A 20862-nucleotide genomic window follows, 5' to 3' on the forward strand; every position below is an offset into this window, starting at 1 on the left:
AAATTCTGGCTATAACAACATTAAAATAGTCAGAGAATCCAGAGAAATCTTTGAAAACAAGGAAAAGGGCTGAAAAGCAATATGGCCATGGTATTTTAGGTCTAAGATGGCACTTCGTTGAAACCAGACCTGTTTCTGTAAAGAAAATCATTGTATGGGCTCAGAGAAATTTCCAGTAACCACTGTCTATGAACACAGTTTAATGCTCCATCCACAAATGCTAGTTAAAAGCATACAAATCATATTCAGACATGATACAGATATGCCACCATCTTATCTGGGCCCAAACTCATTTAAGATGGACCGATGTAAAGTGGAAAACGGCCCTGTGGTTAGACCAATCAAAATGTGTAATTCTTTTTTGTAAATCATGGACTCTCCATTCTCAGGGCTAAAGAGGAGAGGGGCTATCCAATTAGTGCACAGTTCAAAAGCTAGCGTGATGGTATGGTGGTGCATTAGTGCCTATGGCCAGAGACTTTCTTATGAGGAGACAGCACTCAAAAAATCCTAGAAATGTCAGTTGTCTATCACACCCGTTCTGCAGCAAAACGTCGACATGTGAATACCTTGAGCCAATCATGTGCTGTGTTGTGAAGACATCGTGCCAATCATGTGTTGTGATCTCAGCGCTGGAGCAAGATTGGTGTCGTGAAGCCTTGCACGCGCGCATTTCTGCCGAAATGATGGAGGGACTTGCCTAAAAGGACTTTGCTATGGCATGGGCATCTTGCTAATCTGGCACATCATGATGTATACAGGTTTTGAGCAACATATATTGCCATCCAGACAATGTCTTCTTCAGGAAGACCCTGAATATTTCAGGAAAACAAACTTAATTCTGCATACAGTGCATCCGGAAAGTTTTCAGACCCTTTAAAGTTTTCCACATTTTGTTATGTCTCAGACATCTCATCTTAAAATGGATTCAATTATTTTTTTTCCTCATCCCAGGTATTTGGAGTGTTTTGTAAATTTATAAAAAATAAAAGACTGAAATATTCCATTTACATAAGTATTCAGACCCTTTGTTATGACACTTGCCATTGAGCTCTGGTGCATCCTACTTCTATCAATGGTCCTTGAGATGATTCTACAGCTTGATTGGAGTCCACCTGTGCCTAAATGAATTCACTGGACATTATTAAGGCACATATCTCTTTATATAAAGTCTACAAGTACAAACTGCCAAAAAAAAAAAAACTCACAGAAAAAGAAGGGTTCATGGTCTGCCAGAGTAACCTTTGTCTTCTTCTTCATCAGTGAGTTTTTTTTGCCATTTTGCAAACGGAGTGCATTAATTTACCACCATCTGCTGGACTGACCTGTGATGGCAAGTGTAACCTGTACCCTCATTCTAGCTGCCGGGTGAATAAGATGAATTGGAGTGAAACTCCAATTTTTAAAAAACAATAACATGATTAAAATCCATGAAATTCCGGTTATATACATATCTTGCGGTAACTAGTTTGAGGTTAGGATGTGGAGCTACAGTAAGCCACAAAATTATGGGAAATGTCAAGTATGTTATCGTCAATTCTGTGTTAATTCTGTATTAATTCTGCATAGATTAATGAGAACAGAGTTGGCAATGACTAACAGTTATATGTGTATAGTGTTATCTCTGTTTGTTTACGATTTTGCTCTTAAAATGATGACTAAATATGTATTTTTGTTTTAAATGTATATCAGAAGTTGTGTTACAGCTAATATTTTGTGTATTATATATATTGTAAAATTGATATAGGTTAAAGCTACCTTTTTCTAAAGAAAATTTGCACCTCTTGAAAACTTGCCAGTGGAATGTGTTGTTTTTTTATTTCAGGACAAAAAGGTGCAATCAAGGCCGTAGCCAGGATCCCCCCCCCCCCCCCCCCCATTTTGCCAACAACCATATATTTGTTCAAATTATAACATGTTTTGTTTATAACTTGAACCAACACACTTTTCCACAATATTATTATTTTTAGATGCACCTGTATATCTGAGCCTTTTCCCAAATTGGCTTTGGATATTTATACTGGACCCTGCTCCATCTGTTATTAAGAATGAGCTGCTTCTCCTCATCAGAGTAGCAAATGTTGCATAATTTGCAGGGTCATAGGCTGCAGATCTTGTAGGCTATCTGACACAGTGAGCGTCACATCTTGACTCTCACTTAGAGGGCTCTTCCTATCATTTCCCTCTTCTCTTTCTTCTCAACTGCCTGATTTCTATCCCCCGTCTCCTGTGTTGGATTTCTTAAAACAACAAGTCTCTAAATTACTGAACAATAATATAATTGTGCCATGAGATAATATCCTTCACAACATTATCCATCCTATATAACATTGATATAGCTTCGTTTTCAATGCAGGTTAGCTAACTGCATCTCCACTGAATTTCAACGACATTTTCATTATTTAGCATCTCATTGGTAGCCCTATTCGCCTTATTCACCCGGCGGCCAGAACGAGGCTAAAGGGTACACTTGCCATTACACCTCAGTCCAGCAGATGGTGCTAATGCACTCCGTTTGCAAACTGGCAAAAAAAAGCTCACTGATTAAAGAAGAAGGGTTCACTGGCCTGTTCTTCTTCTTCAGTGAACAATTAGGATGATGAGGCACACCTACCCGCTAAGCTCCACCCCCTAAAAGACAGACATGAAAGCGAAGCAGACAGGCACAGGCAGATTGTGGTGGTAATGCACTCCATTTGTAAACTGCCAAAAAAAACTCACTGATAAAGAACAACAGGCCAGTGAACCCTTCTTCTTTTCCTGTGAGCTTTTTTTGGCAGTTTGCAAACGGAGTGCATTACCACCACCATCTGCTGGACTGAGGTGTAATGGCAAGTGTACCCTTTAGCCTCGTTCTGGCCGCCGGGTTGAATAAGGCCTAATGAATCTCTACCTTTCTTATATAGTGTGCTGAAACAGACAAGAACTGCCAGAGAGACCTCTGCTGTAGTCAATGCTGAAGGTGTAAAATGGTGTTTCCACTGTCTGATTGAATTGGTGTTATTTTAATGGCCAAAAAATGAGCTTTTCCTTCAAAAAAAGGAAATTTCTAAATGTCCCTAAACTTTTGAACAGTAGTGGAGGCTTTATATATATGGTCAACATTCATAAAAGAAAAAATAATTCTCAGGTCTTTTGGAGCCTTGATGATTTTATTCTTGATTGATTGAACTATGTAAATAACTCTATATTTTTAAAATTATGGAAAGTCGTCACTCTTAGTTCAGAAAGAATGTTTGGCACAAGGGCACTCATATGCATTTGCCAAACAGCACTTCAGCACCACTGTAGTTAGATTTGTTCTCAAGCACAAAATGACAAAATCCACCAATCCTCTAGATGGCATCACTACCTTACTTTTTAAAAGTTAAAAGTCATGTTTATGGCAGCAATGGGGTAATACAAGGAAGACACTGAGAAAGGAGATACTGAGAAAATACATGAATTAGAATAAGTTCTAAAACTTAGAAAGGTTAAGTTACTCTTGGATGCTTAATTAACTCTTTGCAAAAACATGGTCAGTGTCAAATGAATCTGTCAGAAAACCTAATTCTGTCAAATTTAGTCTATAACCCTCTCATATGCAATGGCACAAATTATATATGAACTACCTCAACTATTATTTTGGGTAACTTTATATTACTGGGCTTACTGAGGTCTAAATATTGGAAAGTAAAGACAGATATAAACATAACAGTGCCTAATATGAAGTGCTTTGCCCCCCCCCCCCCCCCCAACAGGCATACACCCCCCCTTCCCCCCAACACACACCCTCATACCACTACATCATACCCCCCAAACACGCACACCATATATACCCACACAACCACCCCCCACCCTGCCATACACACACACACCATTGTATCACCCCCCCCCCCCCCCTCCACCCCCAAACACACAACATACCCACTCCCCACACACACAGGTAGCCCCCCCCCCCCCCCCACTATTTCATCACCCCCCCCACACACACACAAACCATACTCTCCCATACACACACACAATATACCTTTTCAATTAGCCTACTATTACTACTTTTAATTTATTATTTAAAGTTGAGCTGGCTCTTAATCACAATCATTTAATTACTTATAATTCCTTTTATGACTACATGACAATAAACTACTTGAACTTGAACTTGAGCTTTACCGGTGAAGACAAAATGCATTCCAAAAACCCAGATAGAGGCCAGTGGACCACTATCGGCCCATTTGGGGCAGGTCTGGAGGCCCACTAACATTTTGTGCATCAGTTTACAAGCGGTCCAATGGATTTGCCCACCTTTTTGCCACTTGCTGTCAATACACTTAATTATTTATTCATTTATACACCTACATTGATTTGAATAGCATTTAGTTTATTCTCTAAATATAGGTTATATTCCCTAGCCTGGATGCCAGCTGAACTTAGCCCCGCCCACAACATTTGAGGTCGGGAAGTTCGGTCTGGACTTGTTCCGTTGTGGAGCAACTATGTCCGAACCAGAGCGTTTCGGATCAGAAGAACTCTTGAACGGTTTTGTTCAGAGCTGAAAATTTAACCGTGTTTGACAGAGGACAGATGTAGGTTGCTAGTGACAAAATATTAGCTTTCAGTATGGTATGATGTCTTTGTAGGCCTAAATGACGTTTAATTACAAAGTGTTTAATTCATCCCGGTTCTCCCTAACAAAAACGCTGCTAGAACATAGACATTTTTAGATTTCACCATCGCGTCTATTGTAGAAGATATTGACAGTGCAATAACTTTAAAAAAACGACCAGAAAACAATGTTAAGGCAATTGTGGAGAAGGATGGTTTGGGGGTTCTTCCTACAGGATTCACTCTGTATCGGTTGAAACATGCCCCATAATCACATCCCAATGGAGCAGTATCTTATACTTATATCTTATACTTATATTCTGACTAGAATTTGAGTATGACGACATCAGGCTAGCAATTCACCAGTTAGACCCAGAGAAAGTGACATTGTGCATGAGTGTAAACTCTCACAGGACACTCGCATGCGATGGGAATAGATGGAATAGTGCACAACAGGAGAGGTATAGAAAATACATTATTATGATTGTTTTTAGTCCAATTCCATACACAATTACTTTTGAGGGCATGGTGAAAGGTAATGGTTACAAACAACTCATAAATCCCACTCATGAAAAGCAACAATTAATAATTCATTTGCTGCAGATTTGCAATGAGATTTAATATTAGGCTAGGCCCAGGCCTACTGTTCATTTGCTGCAAATTTGCCACTTGATTGATGTGTGGAGAGAAGAACTTTAAATAAAGCCTGGGCTACTAAGTTGCGTTATCGTCTTGCTACAGCTTAGCCTAATAAAAACAAAAAATCATCAGATAGGTAACTGGTATAGCTAATATAGAATTTTCTTTTGTAGGCTGAACCCTTCTGTAGCCTATTTCTGCGTTCCTTGGTTAAATATGACATTTTGCATCAGGAGCTGTTATTAAGATCGTACACACTTTACATCAAACTCAAGGGAGGGATCAGCCAGAGAGAGTATGTGGTTTGCCGAAGGATGAACGTCAGTTTTCTTTAGTTTAGGGCAGGTTCGGACCGTTTGTCCAACCCCTCTCTCTTTTGTTCCTGAACAGTCAAGTGGTTCAGGCGTTTGATGAAGTTCATTACAAAAACGGCAACTGAAGAAACGTGTATTCGTGTGCGTGTGTATACAGGCCTTTATTAATGGCCCATTCGAGCACCGAACAACTTTGAAACAAGGAACCGAACTGTCCCCTCACGAAGATGCGAATGGATTTGTCAAGGTGGTCCACCAGGTGGAGAACGAAAAGATGGTGTTTACATCCTACTGCAACCACTATCATTTTTCTTCTGCACGCCTCAATAGTGACAGCAGGTAAGATGTGTCAAATAACTATTAGACGTGCTTTGTTCGTATCCTATCTTTACCGTTTTTTGTAGGCTATGTCACTTCTCTACGACAGCAGGCTTACCTCTATCTGTACGCTACTGACAACAAACGATGGTTACTTTTCACGTTGTCTTCCAGTTTGTCCAGGGCAAGCTGCTCTGCGAGTGATAGCCTACTGATTGCAGCTTTTTGCCTCTGAACGCAACAATAGAATAAAACACGTGCCACCTTGCACTGAAACTCTCTGTTTCAGTCTCACATAGCCTACTAAATGAATGAGCAGACAATGAGTAGTAGATAGCGATCAACAGTCCCCTCCCAGCCCTATAAAATAATGTCAGTGTGCGATTGTCCGAGACAGCTGAAAATATAGCCAATAGGCTAATTAATTAGGTTTCCAACTTCTTGCTATCTGATTCAACCAAACGAAATTCTTTCATCCTGCCCTCACTGCGAAATAACCTCGTTATAAAAATCGCATAGCAATTAAAGGGGCATGTGTAGCCTATGGATTCGAGTTATTACCAAAAAAAAAATCTAATCAATCAATTCTAAAACTAAGGCAACCAATGGAGGGCCTTAAGAACCAGTGTGATGGGCCCTCATTCTGGTCTGCATTTTGTATCTGGAAATTATGCTGAACAAAAATACATTCGTTTTCACTCCCATTTCTTGTGGGTTTAAGTAAAAGATCTAAGACTTCCTTTAAGCACATTAAAGGTCTTCACAAATGTGGTTGGCTATTAAGGACAGTAGGCCTACCTGTAGTCACAACCGCTCTGGTGGATATCCCTGCAGTCAGCATGCCGGTTGCATGCAAAACTGCTTCAAAACACTGTGGCACAACTCTTGGGTGATAACACTGCACATTTTAGAGTAGTGTTTTATTGTGACTATTCCAAAAGACATTGATTCATAAATTAATTAAAAAAATAACAACGGAAAGAAAGTGTTTAAAAGGCTATTAGAGCTTTCTTTGTATAACTACTGGTCAGGAGGCCCAAAAAGTTTTAGTTTTGTTCCGTTGCTCCATAGAATTAACTGCCAAACCTATTGTCACTCATTTATATGGTTCAGTATTCTGTTCATGCTTATAGAACAGTAGTATGTTTGGATGAGGCAGAATGAAGAATACCCTGAAAGGTGCACCATGTTTAAAGTGAAGCATGGCCATGGTCAGGTGATGCTCTAGGTCTATCCGAGAGCAAAGCACATTCACGGTGGGAAAAACAACGTAATCACGGGGGCGGTCCTTGTTATTCCCAGGTGGCATGAACGGACCATTATCTTAGGAGCTGTCATTTTTCCTTAGTAAGAGTAGGTCTGAGAGGCTTTGTGAATAAGTTTTAAGAGAAAACTCCTAGCTAAAATCTTTTATAGTGCGATTTAGGAGTAGGCTACTCCTAGTGGTAAGATAAAATGCTTTGTGAATACGGTAGATCCAGTAAGTGTCCTATAGGCCACTGTAGGAAGCCAATGAAGAGTTACTAAGAGAGGAGTTATATGTGTCCGGTGGTTGATTAAAGACCAGGGGCCGTATTGACAAAGAATTTTAAGGCTAAAAGTAGCTCTTAACTGGTGAATTAAGGAGAAACTCCTAAAAATAATGGGCATGACACTAACTCTAGGACTCCTATTTTTTTTTGACTAAGGGTAATTCAGGAAGCATTTTTTTAAAAGTATATTTCTTTGGGCTTGTTATGCCTTTAATCAGACAGGATAGTGGAGAATGACAGGAAGTGAGTGGGAGAGAGTCGGGGTGGGATCCGGAAAAGACCACAGGGCGGGAATCGAACCTGGGTCGCCGGCGTAGGGTGCAGGTGCCCCAGCCAGTCGCGCCACAGCTGGGGCCACGGAGCATTTTAGCCCTAAAAGTAGCACCAAAGTCTGGGACAGCTTAGAAGAAGTCGAGAGGACTCCTAACTCACTAAGACCTATTCACAAACAATCCTAAGCTGCTTTTTGTGGCATTTCACGTCGCAATGTTTTGAATGCAGCTACAAGAGCTCTCATTTTCATTGTAAATCAAATTAAATTTGTTTTTCCTCTTTGCAACCATTTCGTTCGAAAATACTAAATTCTTTAATACTTCAAAATAACATTTGATAAATTAACCTTACATTTTTTTGTAGCCATAGGTGTGTAGATTTTAACAAAATATAGTTTGGTTCTTACCGGGGCTTTTACTGCCTGAAATATCCATGTATCCGGAATTGTGTACCATGCTCAGAGTTTAGTGCTGGGCTTGTGGGTGCCTATTCCCAACCTTTCTCACAGCACATCAACGGTTAGCCCGAGAATTCTCGTCGCAATTCAAAATTCCACTGGAGCTCCAAGCGGATGCCGGACGGAGCGGCGTAGTCGCCAGCGTACCCGTGACACCAAGACATACAAGACAGACAACAAACAAATTAATAAATAAAATAAATAAAAATTAAAAAATAAAACTAGATGTACCGCATAGCGGTACAAAATATGACCGCCGCTCATTCCTGTACATCCGTTCCGCGAAAATAAATCACACTTCAATTTGTCTCCATATTTTACTCCATCCCCCACTCTTGAAACTTTTGTGTATGCTTGTTTGGCATGCCTGAGTGTGTGTGTGTGCGGCTGCACAGAAAGTAGCCTACTGGTACTGAAAAGGTGAATAGATTGTAGAATAGCCAAAGAAGATGTAGCATTGTTAAAAAACCTTTAAAATCTCTAAACAATCACAAGTAGGGCAGTTCATCACAGTTCATCCATTGCAACGGGATTGATGAAAGGTCACTTACACTTGTAGGCTACATTGTATTTGGGAAAAGCAAAAGGTATCAGCATAATGTTATTTATTTATTTATTTATAAACAAAAACATCTCTGTCAGTTCCATGCCGTTTTTAACAGCTATCAAAAACAAAGGTAATTTTTGGATGGATGGAGTTTTTGTGAATGTTTCTTCTTCTACATAAGATTTTAGTCATCTTTAGTTCATGTAATACTTTATTGTCAATGCACAAATTAAGTAACAGTAGTCTGAAACGTTATTGTTAATGCACAAATTAAGTAACAGTAGTCTGAAACGAAATGCTGTTTTACATCTAACCAGTGGTGCAAATAACTGACATGTCCAAATGGGCCTTGATGAAATGCGTCGCTAGACTGTTCATACACATTTTAACGGGCCAAAGTTGAAGAGCTGTTGTCCGTTATTGTTCGTGCAAATATAGGCTGATTCATGTTCCCTTGCATTGTGTAACTGAGGTCCATGGCTAGTCTGGCTTTCACCAGACCAAGCTCAATCTTTTAAGAAATCAAAAAATAAATAGCGGGCAGATCAGGCTGCCTAGTCCATAGACACCCGATATTGTTTAATTTTCCGATTGAGATATCCACGCTCTGGCTATTCTAAATGCAAAAATGCATCAGGGAGTTATGACAAAACTGTAACTAACAAACTAGATCCTAATAGAAAGCTGTTAGCCTCCCTAAGCTACAGGTAGGCTTATAAGGAGGGCCTATTTACAACATAAATTGTCAATAGGCTATGCTGGCGACACAAATAAAATCTCCTTTGGAAACCAATGGCTTACGCCTTACAGTATCAAGCGGACTTAAACTGCCATATCGTGGCGAAAAGTTGTAATAAAATTCACGCAGCTCGGAATCATTCGCGCTTTCCTTGAGTCAAGGAAAGCGCGAATGAAGTAGCCACTTCTAAATGGGACCCACTACACAGTAGCTTAAGGTGTGTTGCTAAAGCAGCCATAATGAAATGAAGGTGTCATTGTTTGGATACTTCACACACACGTGCTTTTTAATTTCACAGACTACAACTACCAAGCTGGAATCAAAGCACATCGATTCCCCTCTCACACCCTGCACGCACTTAAAACAAAATAAACAGGCGTCTTAGTCTCACGCATGTATAGGCAAAACTGTATCAGACCGGTATAACGTTGGTAAATCTTCCATTGCACAGAATGATTTTTGTAGCACGTGCAACAAATGACAGTCGAAAGATACAATTACAGTGCTGCTATCAATTTGCTTGGTATAACCGCATTTATAGTTTTCTACAAATGCAATCAATCAAATTGGCCTCCATCACTCAACCAACGCTAACGGTAACATTACCTAGGTCCTTATTGATATTATAAGATTAACGTACCTGCAGTAAAAACCAAGCATGTCCGATAAACATCCTCAGATTTATTTCGGCTTCAAGAAGAAATGGGAATTACATTTCATGTGAACATAGTCCTATCCTTATTAGACATTCTCTGCGGTAAACTACAGTCCTTGTAGGAAACGTCCATTGTTTTTCCAACCCACTTTTAACTTCCAACAAAATTACGTCTCACTGCAACGATGCGCCATCTAGTGGACAAACGACTACTTATCGCCAATACTGGAAATGCAGCCATGATGATGATGATGAATATTTATTTTGGCTTTCTTTTAATCCTACTGAATTTGTAATTATGTATCGGCCGTTCTAATACCGATAGTATGTGGGTGCCTGTGTGTGTGAGCATGTATGTGTGCACCGCCATCTACAGGCCAATGAGTGTACAGTCACTAAATGTACACATACCTAATTTTTTTAGACCCCCCCCCCCATGGATGAAATTCTATGAAACTTGGCATACCCCCAGAGAATGCCAGGTCAATCATACACATAAAATTTGGTGCAGTTCTGAACATCTTAACTGAAGATAGGGGCGATTAAAGCAGAACAATATTGCATTTTCATTTTTTACTGGGGGGGTGCAAATCACAAATGAGTGATTATGGGCCAGGTTGATGTGGGCCCTTGAGACCAACATACCATAAAAAATTCTTCATCCTCAGTGCCACGGTTCAGGTAGTTATTTAGGAAAAACTGCTTTTTTTGCGGTTCGGGGGGCCCAGCACGGGGGGGGGAGTGGCCCCTGGGGACGAAACTAAATTTTTCCGTAAAAGTCTAGTGGGGCTACATACCCACCAAATTTCATGTGCCCCGGTGGTTCGGTGTCCCGGGTATCGTTGACCAAAAATTCAGGAAGTAGATGAGGGAAAAAAAAAAAAAAAAAAAACTTTGACAATCCCTATATGACCGCTTTGCTGGCGGCGGTCATAATTAGTCCAATTTCCAACCGGCTGAAAATGTCCAAGGGCAATGATGACTCGCGTGAAACTACGCACAGCTGTGTCTCCACAACCGATGCATGCAACGCCAACAAAGTTCTTTACACTCACTGGCAGTCTGGAGATAACGTGAACGTTAGGCCTTGTTATAGTCTGGATATCACTGGAAGCATAACAATCCGAAGTCATGGGCGATCTTGTAGATCAACAACTCGGTGGACTTTTAACAGCGACCATTTGTTGGTCCACAATGCAGAGTTCTTCAACGTTAACGTTAACGTTAGTCTGCTCAATCCAGACTCCAGGCAGTTGGCATGGCAGCTCACTGGTCAGAAACAGCTCAGCGGCCTCAGCAGATCTTTCTCAGAGTAGCTCCAGCTGCTGTCCCGAGAAAATCCCCTCGACCAGACAGTGAAGTGCAGCACCGGCTCACAGATGGATGGGAAGGATGTAAGAGGCCCAGGGCAAAAGCTAGCCATAGCAAGCTCCCAATGGACAGACGTTAACAACATCAGCCGACTTGAAAGCAGTAAAAAGGACTAAGAGAATAACACGAAAACTATACTCAAAAATAACGTAAATAAAGAGAGAAAACATTTAACTAGACAAATCAATACAAAAAATAAACGTGACATTACATAAAATTACGAACATTACATAAAAACAAACAAAAACATGATGCCAGACGGAGCGGCGTGTCTCGCCAGCGTCCCCGTAACCTAGCAACCTAGTGACTTTGTCTTACTCTTTATTCATTTAGGCTATTTCATCATCTTCCTTCCTTCGCAGTACTTGTGTAGCGCACACATTCTCACCAGCAAAGACCTGTCATCTGTCACCCATCATCGTAGGGGAGGTTTTTGGCATCATTCCCGCGTTATAATCATCAGCCAATCAAGGTGGTTACTTCAATCAAGCTTGTGCATGAGTAATGACGTCAATCATAGCAAAGGAGCTCTTGTCATCTTATCTTAGGAGTTGTCATTTTTCCTTACTAAGAGTAGGTCTGAGCGGCTTTGTGAATATGTTTTAAGATAAAACTCCTAGCTAAAAACTTTAAGTGTGATTTAGGAGTAGCCCAGGCTACTCCTAGTGATAAAATGCTTTAATACAGGCCCAGAAGTGACTCAATTGTAATGATCTCACTACACAAGCAGGCAGGCCACCTAAAAGTGAATTACAACAGTCCAGTTTGGAGATGGCCTGTACAAGAAGTTGTGTGGGGTCTTGTGTCAGATAAGGTCTGATCTTCCTAATGTTGTATAGGACAAACGACATGAGTCCTCAGGTGGGAAAATTGAGTATCGTCCGCACAGTAGTGAAATCCATGATCTCGCCCAAAAAGTGGCGTAAACAGAGAAAAGTAGGTGAGGTCATGTTCACATTCATGGCACAATTCAAACGGGACTAGAAAATAATTATTTTCTTACATTCACTTGCATTGCCGATTTTGCCGAGTGGCGTAAACAGAGAAAAGTAGGTGAGGTCATGTTCACATTCATGGCACAATTCAAACGGGACTAGAAAATAATTATTTTCTTACATTCACTTGCATTGACGATTTTTCAATCTAGAGGTCCACTGGGGGTTTAGCGGATGGGCGGGACTTACCAGCTCTATAGAGTGTCCCAGTGACGACACTTCCGTTTGCCTCCATGGGACCTATCTTTCAAAAAATTTTGAACACCAGTCTATGGCGAAAAATAAATTATTTTCTGGTCCCGGTTGACTTGTGCCTTGAATTACCCATATGATGTTTGTCAATTTTAAAGACAAATTTTCATGTAAAGACATTTGCAGTTTGTTTCGTAACTATTGAATTACAACATTGTGAAAGATCGTAATTCCGACGACTACAAACCCATCAGTCGCGCTAGTGACGTTAGCTCATTCACAGCCACACTAGATTGTACAAGCATACCAGCAACTGGTCTTAATTGGGCTTTCCTTGCCGATGAAAATACCATGAGTCAGAGGATTAAACACATCAGGTAAGTTGTATTCGTCCATAGACTGTACATTAGATACTGTTAAGTGACATAGCAGGCAGCAAGATGCAACCGTTAACTAGCATAACAGCTAATCTTATCGTTTCATTACGTTGGTGACGTACATCGTTCTAGACGAGAGATGTAGTCCACTGAGCGGATTCGCACAAAACCAACATAACTTTTGAAGTCTATCGAACAACAGTACTTTCTTGACGTGAAAAATTATCTTTTAAATTCACACACATCATATGTGAAATTCGTGGCACAATTCAAACTGGACCAAAAAATAATTGTTATCTCTCCATTAACTCCCGTTCATATTTTTTTGAAAGATAGGTCCCTTGTAGCGGAAGTAAAACGGAAGTCACTGGGACACTCTATAATGTTGAAAAAGTGAACTAATCAATCAATCAAACGCTGCCCGCCGACGTCACTGCTAAACTTTGACAAGCGCGACAGCGCAATGGGTTTTAGGAGGGTTTAGGACCGTCAATGCTAGGCCTATATCATATTATACATAAGCCTAACATGTGAAGTAAGCTACTTTTCTATGCTGATTGCTGGCAGTTGGCTAGGCCTACTTAATGTTGTTAGCCTACGGCTGTAACGTATGGAACAGGGACGTGTTTAAGAGGGAGGGAGAAAGAGAGGTGCTTATTTTAGGTTACATTTTCGCTATATATCAAGATTAAACTTAGACAAGAAAATGTTTCACTTTGCCATTTCACACATTTTAACCTAATATGGCGTTAACTAAAAAGCATAATAGATTCAAAGCCAACTCTTAACATGCCTCAAATTTGACGTTAGGTTTCTAACACGACTAACTTCTGACGGATGAACATTAACGTGGTGGTGGTTATGTCGCTATTTTGCACACTTGCAGACTGCTGTTCATTTATCCTTTGAGTTGTCAGATACATCATCTGTGAAGCCAAACATTATTTGGTTTTGGTATAAATGTAGAGCCTTCCATATTTGCAAGTTGGCCTACCTCAGTCTGTCTCATTTGATCTGGCACTCGCTGTCGGTCTGTCGCGTTACTTGGTAACAATGTCAGGTTCGCTCGCGTGACGCATGCAACAGCACCTAAGCAGATTTTCTAAAATCGTAACGTTAACTCCTTAATATCTATGAAAAAAATAAAAAGTCAAGTCATTTCAAGTCATTTGTCTCAAGTCTAAGTCAAGTCTCAAGTCATGAATAGCAAGTCAAAGTCAAGTCGAGTCTTTTATACATGTTGATCAAGCAAGTCTCAAGTCCTAAAAAATGTGACTCGAGTCTGCCCGCCGGCCCACAGTTGCAAGGGTGGTTTTTCCGCTCACAGGCGCTAGGGGGAAGCGAGACGGCCACCATTTAACCCGAAAAAAGTCATATAACCATTCCAATGACTCTGAAGCGGTTAAATGAAGGTAAATGAAGCAAAAAAACTTGCATATTAAGCTAAAAAACCTGCATAATGTGCCTTTAAAGGGATATTCCACCATTTGGGGAATTAAACTCATTTTCCACCTCCACTTGAGTTAAACAATTGATTTTTACCTTTCTCAAGTTCATCCAGCCGTTCTCTCAGTCTGGCGATACTACTTTTACTACTGCTCCAGCCTAGCATAGACCATTGAATCGGATTAGACCATTAGCATCTTGCCTGCTAGCACCACGTTTAAAAGTGACTAAGATTTCCGGTAATTTTTCTATTTAAAACTTGTCTCTTCTCAAGTTAGAAAGTGTATTAAGACTAATAGAAAATGAAACGTGGAGATTTTCTAGGCTGATTTGACATGGAACTATACTCTCATTCAGGTGTAATCACAGACCAAGTACTGTGTTCATTTTAGGACATACTCAAATCTCAGACTCATGTGTCAGACTCAAACAAAAGATGAAAAGGCATCACGTCACAGGCGTGCATCAGCGTCGGAGTAGCCTAAAAGTCACTCAGTCTCAGAAAAACCTCAGACAAACTGTATTACGTCTCGGAAAAAATGGCCTCGGACCAAAAGTCGTCAGCCTCAGAAAATCCTCTGCCAACTCTATGAAAGTCAAGTGTCAGACCAAAAAGTGTCATGTCTCGGAAAATCTCCGTCAGCTGAAACTGCTTCAAACCAAATGGCCTCGGCAACAGAAAAACCGCTGTCAGCATCAGACAAAACTTTGTCAGAAAAAAAGTTGTCCGAAAAAAAGTGATAAAAAAGAGATAACGTTGCCCAGATGAGGGAGCTGTTGACTAGCTTTCTGAATTAGCTAAAGTAGATAGCTAATTATGCTAAAGTTTATTTTAAGGCATATAGTGATCATGTGGGAAAAAAATCCATTTTGTTTTATTATAGTGTTACATTTTCCATCCCATAAAATGGTTATACCTGTCCTATAGCATCTATGATTAAATGTTTTAAGACAATGAAGCTAATTAAAATATGTAATACCTCATGAGTTTACCTTAGGGTGACCAGATTTGTCGGAACTAAAACCGGGACACTTTGTGCGTGACCGCGTTTAACGTGAACATGCGGCAGCTCAAACAGACACAGACATGTTTTCTTTAAGGCCTTTAAGGCCAGACATGTTTTCTTTAAGGCCAGGGGGTTCGGTGGTGTCACCCCCGAGAAAATTTATTAAATATTGTTATGTAAACGCACAAGTTCTGCGCACTTTCAGTGAGAGAAAAAGGACCTGTACTATGCCGAAACACAAGTGCAAAGTCATTTGTTTGTCTCCTAAACATTGCTCACACGTTATCCAGACATGCATGAAAACATTTAACTCAACGTCATTTTGAGAATGATGACTTGGTCTTCAACATTGTCATAGCGTAGCCTGACCGCAAAAACGAGACAGATATGAAGAGGCATTGCAAGAATGCTTATGGATACATTGTAACGTTGGTTGCAAAGATTATACAGACTGCTATTGACTGACACACGCACGCACACACACATTATCGAAATCATACGCCGGACGCTTTAGTCTTTCTACATGGGTTTAGTTAATGATCGGGCTATAATAAGACCATGTCGGATATGTAAACTCTGACAACCGGGACACTTTAATAGTGGTTGGTGTAAACTGGGACATTTTAGCGTCCCGACAGGCTTTTGTCAGGACTCGGGACACGCATCTCAAAATCGGGACTGTCCTGACATTGTCCCTGGGTTCGTTTGTATTCACATAGCAGCATTTAGATCAAAAGAAATGATATAACAATCCCATGTGAGATTAAACTTTTGTCAATAAACAACCCCACGCATGATTAAATTGTTCCCTGATTGGTCACATTTGACAGCTGAGGACACCATCCCGAAGTCGCCTAACACTTAACAAAATGTAACTTATTATAAGAGCTCCATATGTCCGTGCATGTCCAAAGTCAAAGGCTACTCTCCCACTCTCCCACTCTCCCGTTCTCGCACGTAACACCGCTAAAGTTAGCCTTAGACGAACATTAGACGATTCGCTTGAAATTCAAAACATAGGCTAGCTAGATCTCTACTGTGTTAAAAGTCAAATAAACTTGTAATCTTGTAGTTGTCCCGTAGTTCCGATTCAACTAGCCAGGTGTGAAAACAACCTAAGTCTTGTTACGCGGTTTCTAAGCTAGACATTTTTTTGTCACATACCTCAAACACAACAACAATCTGCTAGCTGTCTGTCCTTAAATACGCTGTAAAAAAACGGTGGTCCCTGTGGACAAGAACTACAACAGCCTGAACAAAAACAGCCTGGTCCAGCCTGGACCATGAAACATAAGAAATTGTTCCAGCCAATCACTGACAAGATGATAGTTTCAGTTGCATGGGAGGAAGGGGCAAGGTTCAATAGCTCTCTTGTTTTGTTTGAAGTATCAACAGAAGGGATGTCACCCAACTGTGCTTAGAGAACCTTTAATAACTAGGTTAAATCAATTTGCTCATTTAACACAATGGGTAAGACCGGAGCTACAGTATGTGGAATTCTGTTTGATTTGAGTGGTTCTGAATACAGCCACACAGCACTTTTCCACTTACTTGCACTGTATTTAATACCGCAGCCACACGTGGTACAATTTGGTTTTACAAGAGCTGGGCTGGCACTAGCTGGTTTGCATGCTGACTTCAGTGGATATCTGTACAACATAATGTCAAAACGGTTGTTTCTTTGTATTCTTTCAAGATCAATCCTGGAAGATCCTTTATATGCAAATATTGCACCTTTAAACACCTGTAAAGGCATTGATGAGTCTGCTCAATATTCCCACATACAATACAAGAGCTTAGCTTGTTGACAAACTTTGCATTTTGCCCACCCTTAAAAATAGGGCCCAATGTCTCAAAAGCATCATGATAAAGAGATGAAAGCCACGTCAATCTAACATTGCAGCAAAAAGCAGAGGAATTATAAACTTTGGCAGAATCTGGCAAGAGTTTGGTAGTCTGGCATTTTGGCAGAAACAATCCTCTGTGCGTCTCAGTTGAACAGTTGGGGGAGATCAGCCTGCCACTGAAGGTGTTCTTCAGCTCAACAAGCCTATCAGTTAGAGTAGAAGTGTTGTTTAGAATACTCAGCTTGTCAAGCATTCACCTTTCTGCCATCGCCTCATTTTAATCCAGCTAAATTGCACCTCAAATGACAGAATTGGCTTTCCTATCAAACTTGTTCAGTCAGCTCAAGCTCAAGTACTTTAATTGCAATTTGTCCAAGTGCAAGTGCATTGGAATTCTTGGGGGGGGGGTCTCACACTCACATAATATAAAAGAACAATATAAAAACACAGTATAAAACAATATAATATAAAAGAACAATATAAAAACACAGTATAAAACAATATAATATAAAAGATTTTCATGATAGCATAATAAAATACAAAGAGGGTAATAGCGTAATAGACTAATAGCGGAGTAACGTGCAATCATAGTGCACAATGAAAGGCTTCAGATTATAGGTAATGTAGATATAACATATGGAACATTGTGTGTGTGTGGGAGGGTGCTGTCTGTGATCACTCTGTCAGGGATTTTAGACTGGGAAATGTGTACCTCACTCCAGCCTGGATGTCCTCGGCCAGCTGTCTGACAGCTGTTGGGGAAAAAAACTGTTGTGGAACCTCTTTCTATTGGTTCTGATGCTCTCTGGTTAGTAGTGCCTTCGTTGGTGTTTAGGGAGCGAGTATCTGGGGTGATGTTGCTCTTTTAGAATGGCCTGCAGTTTGTTCCTGCTGCACAGTGTGAAGAGAGTGTCTATGGAGGGGAGCTGTGTGCCAATAATCCTCTGTGCCATTTTAATAATCTGCTAAAGGGCCTTTTTATCCTTCACTGTAGTGTTTACGTATCATACAGTGATGTCTCTGGTGAGGATACTCTCCACTAGACCTCTGTAGGCCTGTCCAAGAAGCCGTCAACTCAAGCCAGCTTTCTTTAGTGACCAGGGGCCTCATGTACAAAGACTTGCATTGAATTCCTACTAAAACATCACGTGCGCGAAAATCTGGAAAGTAGCGGATGCACAAAAAAATTCAGATGTATGAAACTGTGCGTACGCAGCAATCTGCACAACTTTTCTTTGTACATCCCAATTAACATGAAATTAAGGCCTGACATAAACGAGCATTACACTCCACCCTCCCTCCTCCGTCAATCACACTCATTTTAATGTGCTAACTAGAAGGCCACTCGAGAGCACAGACCTCCGCGAAGACAAAATGGCCTATCCCGCAATATTAATAAGAATGAAAACTCATTTGTGGATCCATCCGTACTCGAACCTGCTCCAAAATGTAATAATTGAAATCATCAAATTAAAAAAAAAGTTTATTTCCAGCGAATGTGAGGTAGAAGTGCTCTTAGCCAACGAAATGGCAAGAATCTTACGTCTTTATCATCTGTAATTAATAACAAAAAAACAGTAGTGGCAGAGCGTGGCAGTGGCTACTAGGTTCAGAGACCGTGACAGATTCATTGGTCAGTCTGCAAGTAGGTGAGAGGGTTTGCATAACAGGGTTTGGTGGCCATTTGGACCATTACAAAAGAACTGCATTCATTAATAAAGTCATTAAATCAAGATAGATTGAGAAAATTCAAGATACTTTATTGATCCCCAAGGGGAAATTCAATCGTGTCCAAATAAGAGACCACACATCGCGCACCCAAAGTAAAATAAACAAAGTTGATCCAGGCCACCTTGACAACATTACGATTTCTTGATCATATTCCTATAATTTGCACAAGTGTGACAACAATAATGTGAATGCTTACTCGAGGAAAGTCAAAGTAGCCCATGCAGTCAATTACACAGGCTATAGCAGTGGTGTAGTCTACGTGATACGCAGGACTACACAGTATTCACCTTATTCAGCCCCGCCCATTTTTGTTAATTCCACGTTGTCTTTAAACTTCCGGTCGGCTAGCTACGTCTAGTTAGCTTCATTGGGATAACACGGCAGAAGAGGATAGAGAGGCTAACTTACAGAACAGCCGCTTCAAAGTCAGTTTTTTCCTAACTTCAGATAGGAAAGCTGTATAACAGAAATGTCTTAAGTCACCAAAATCCTAAATAAACGTTCCTAACTTTAGGATGACCCATAATATATGATGCCAGTCATCTCGATAGAGCTCTGCTATCTCAATGTATCGCAATGGATGTACTGCTCAATCGGAAGTTCGGAGACAATGTGGGCAAAGCTAGCGCCCCCATGTTTGCGCGCAGAATAAGGTGAATACCCACTTAAAAAGCATCACCATCTCAGTATCCTCACTTAAAATAGGCAAGGATAGGTATTAACATTTGGGGTTGATCACAGTATACCCACTACAGTTAACTATACTACATATCAGTATACCCACTACAGCTAACTACACTACACCACTGGGCTATAGCTATTCACTTGGATGATCCTTTCCCATATATGTATATTTTTGAATGAAAACTATTGGAGATATGAAGTGAAAACACCTGGCCAATGGCATGGGCAAATGCGTGACGCTGACCCCATTCATCACAGGTTTCGAGGAAAGCTTTTCAAAATCTGAAATGTTTGATAAGCCATTCATCAACAATTGTGGAACTAAATATAAGGCTGTTTCTACATAGGTTTCACATTCACTTTTAATTCTTGAAATCCTCTGATAAGACTACAGTTGACATTATAGCTGTAGGCTGTTGCATAGCTTAGTAGTATTTGCACATGTTGCATGCCCATTTATCTAGAAACATAGGCCTACTTCGAATAAGTGTGTGTGCAAATAAAGGCCTAGACTCGTGATCAACTAATGTTGTTGCGCTGCCTTGCCTCTACGTGTCGCCAACTGGCGATACACATTGGAAATGTGCATACACCACACATATAGTTGGCGTGGAGAAACCCGGGAGGAACCCGCATTCTCATGCTCATTTACTCTTGATACATCCGACCGAGAGCTGGCGTACACAACATTTTTGTGCGTACGGAAGCTTTGTACATGAGTCCCCTGATGAAGTAGAGTGGTTGCAAAGCCTTCTTGACAGTGGTTGATGGTTTGCTGATCAGTGCAGGTTGTTGGAGATATCAACACGGTCCACTTCCTTGCCCTTAATCCACAGAGGTTGCAGAGGGGTAGCTAGGATTAGCTCCGTGATCTTATCAATGTTAAGGATCAGGCTGATGTTTAAGGGCTGTGTGGAGACAGAGGTCCACAACACCACCTACCAATCTCGGTAATCAAAGGTGTAATGGAGTGCATTGTGGCAAGTGGTATAGGTTTTTAAGGCCTTCACCTGTACACAGAAGCTGACTAAGCTGCACCCAACTTGCACCCAAAGACATAGTTCACACATCAATAACCTTAACCCAATAAGGCACTCAGGCTCGTAAACTAAAACAGTAGGAGACATGGTTCCATAAAAGAAATCAAGCTTTTATTA

The 20862-nt window shown here is 40.6% G+C and overlaps 1 protein-coding gene across 2 annotated transcripts in view; it reads left to right on the plus strand.

Moving 5' to 3' along the window:
* The first annotated feature begins 5570 nt into the window (after nucleotides 1–5570).
* The window catches only part of LOC121705589 (collagen alpha-1(XI) chain-like), a 126957-nt gene continuing 111665 nt past the window's right edge, over nucleotides 5571–20862 (plus strand). For both annotated transcript variants that reach the window (XM_042086647.1, XM_042086648.1), the window contains exon 1: nucleotides 5571–5873. In XM_042086647.1, the coding sequence (XP_041942581.1) occupies nucleotides 5762–5873 (112 nt within the window). In that variant the 5' untranslated portion in view covers nucleotides 5571–5761. The remainder of the gene's footprint in view (nucleotides 5874–20862) is intronic.

The sequence above is a fragment of the Alosa sapidissima genome, chromosome 3 (assembly GCF_018492685.1).
Source record: "Alosa sapidissima isolate fAloSap1 chromosome 3, fAloSap1.pri, whole genome shotgun sequence".
In the NCBI taxonomy this organism is placed as follows: Eukaryota; Metazoa; Chordata; class Actinopteri; order Clupeiformes; family Clupeidae; genus Alosa; species Alosa sapidissima.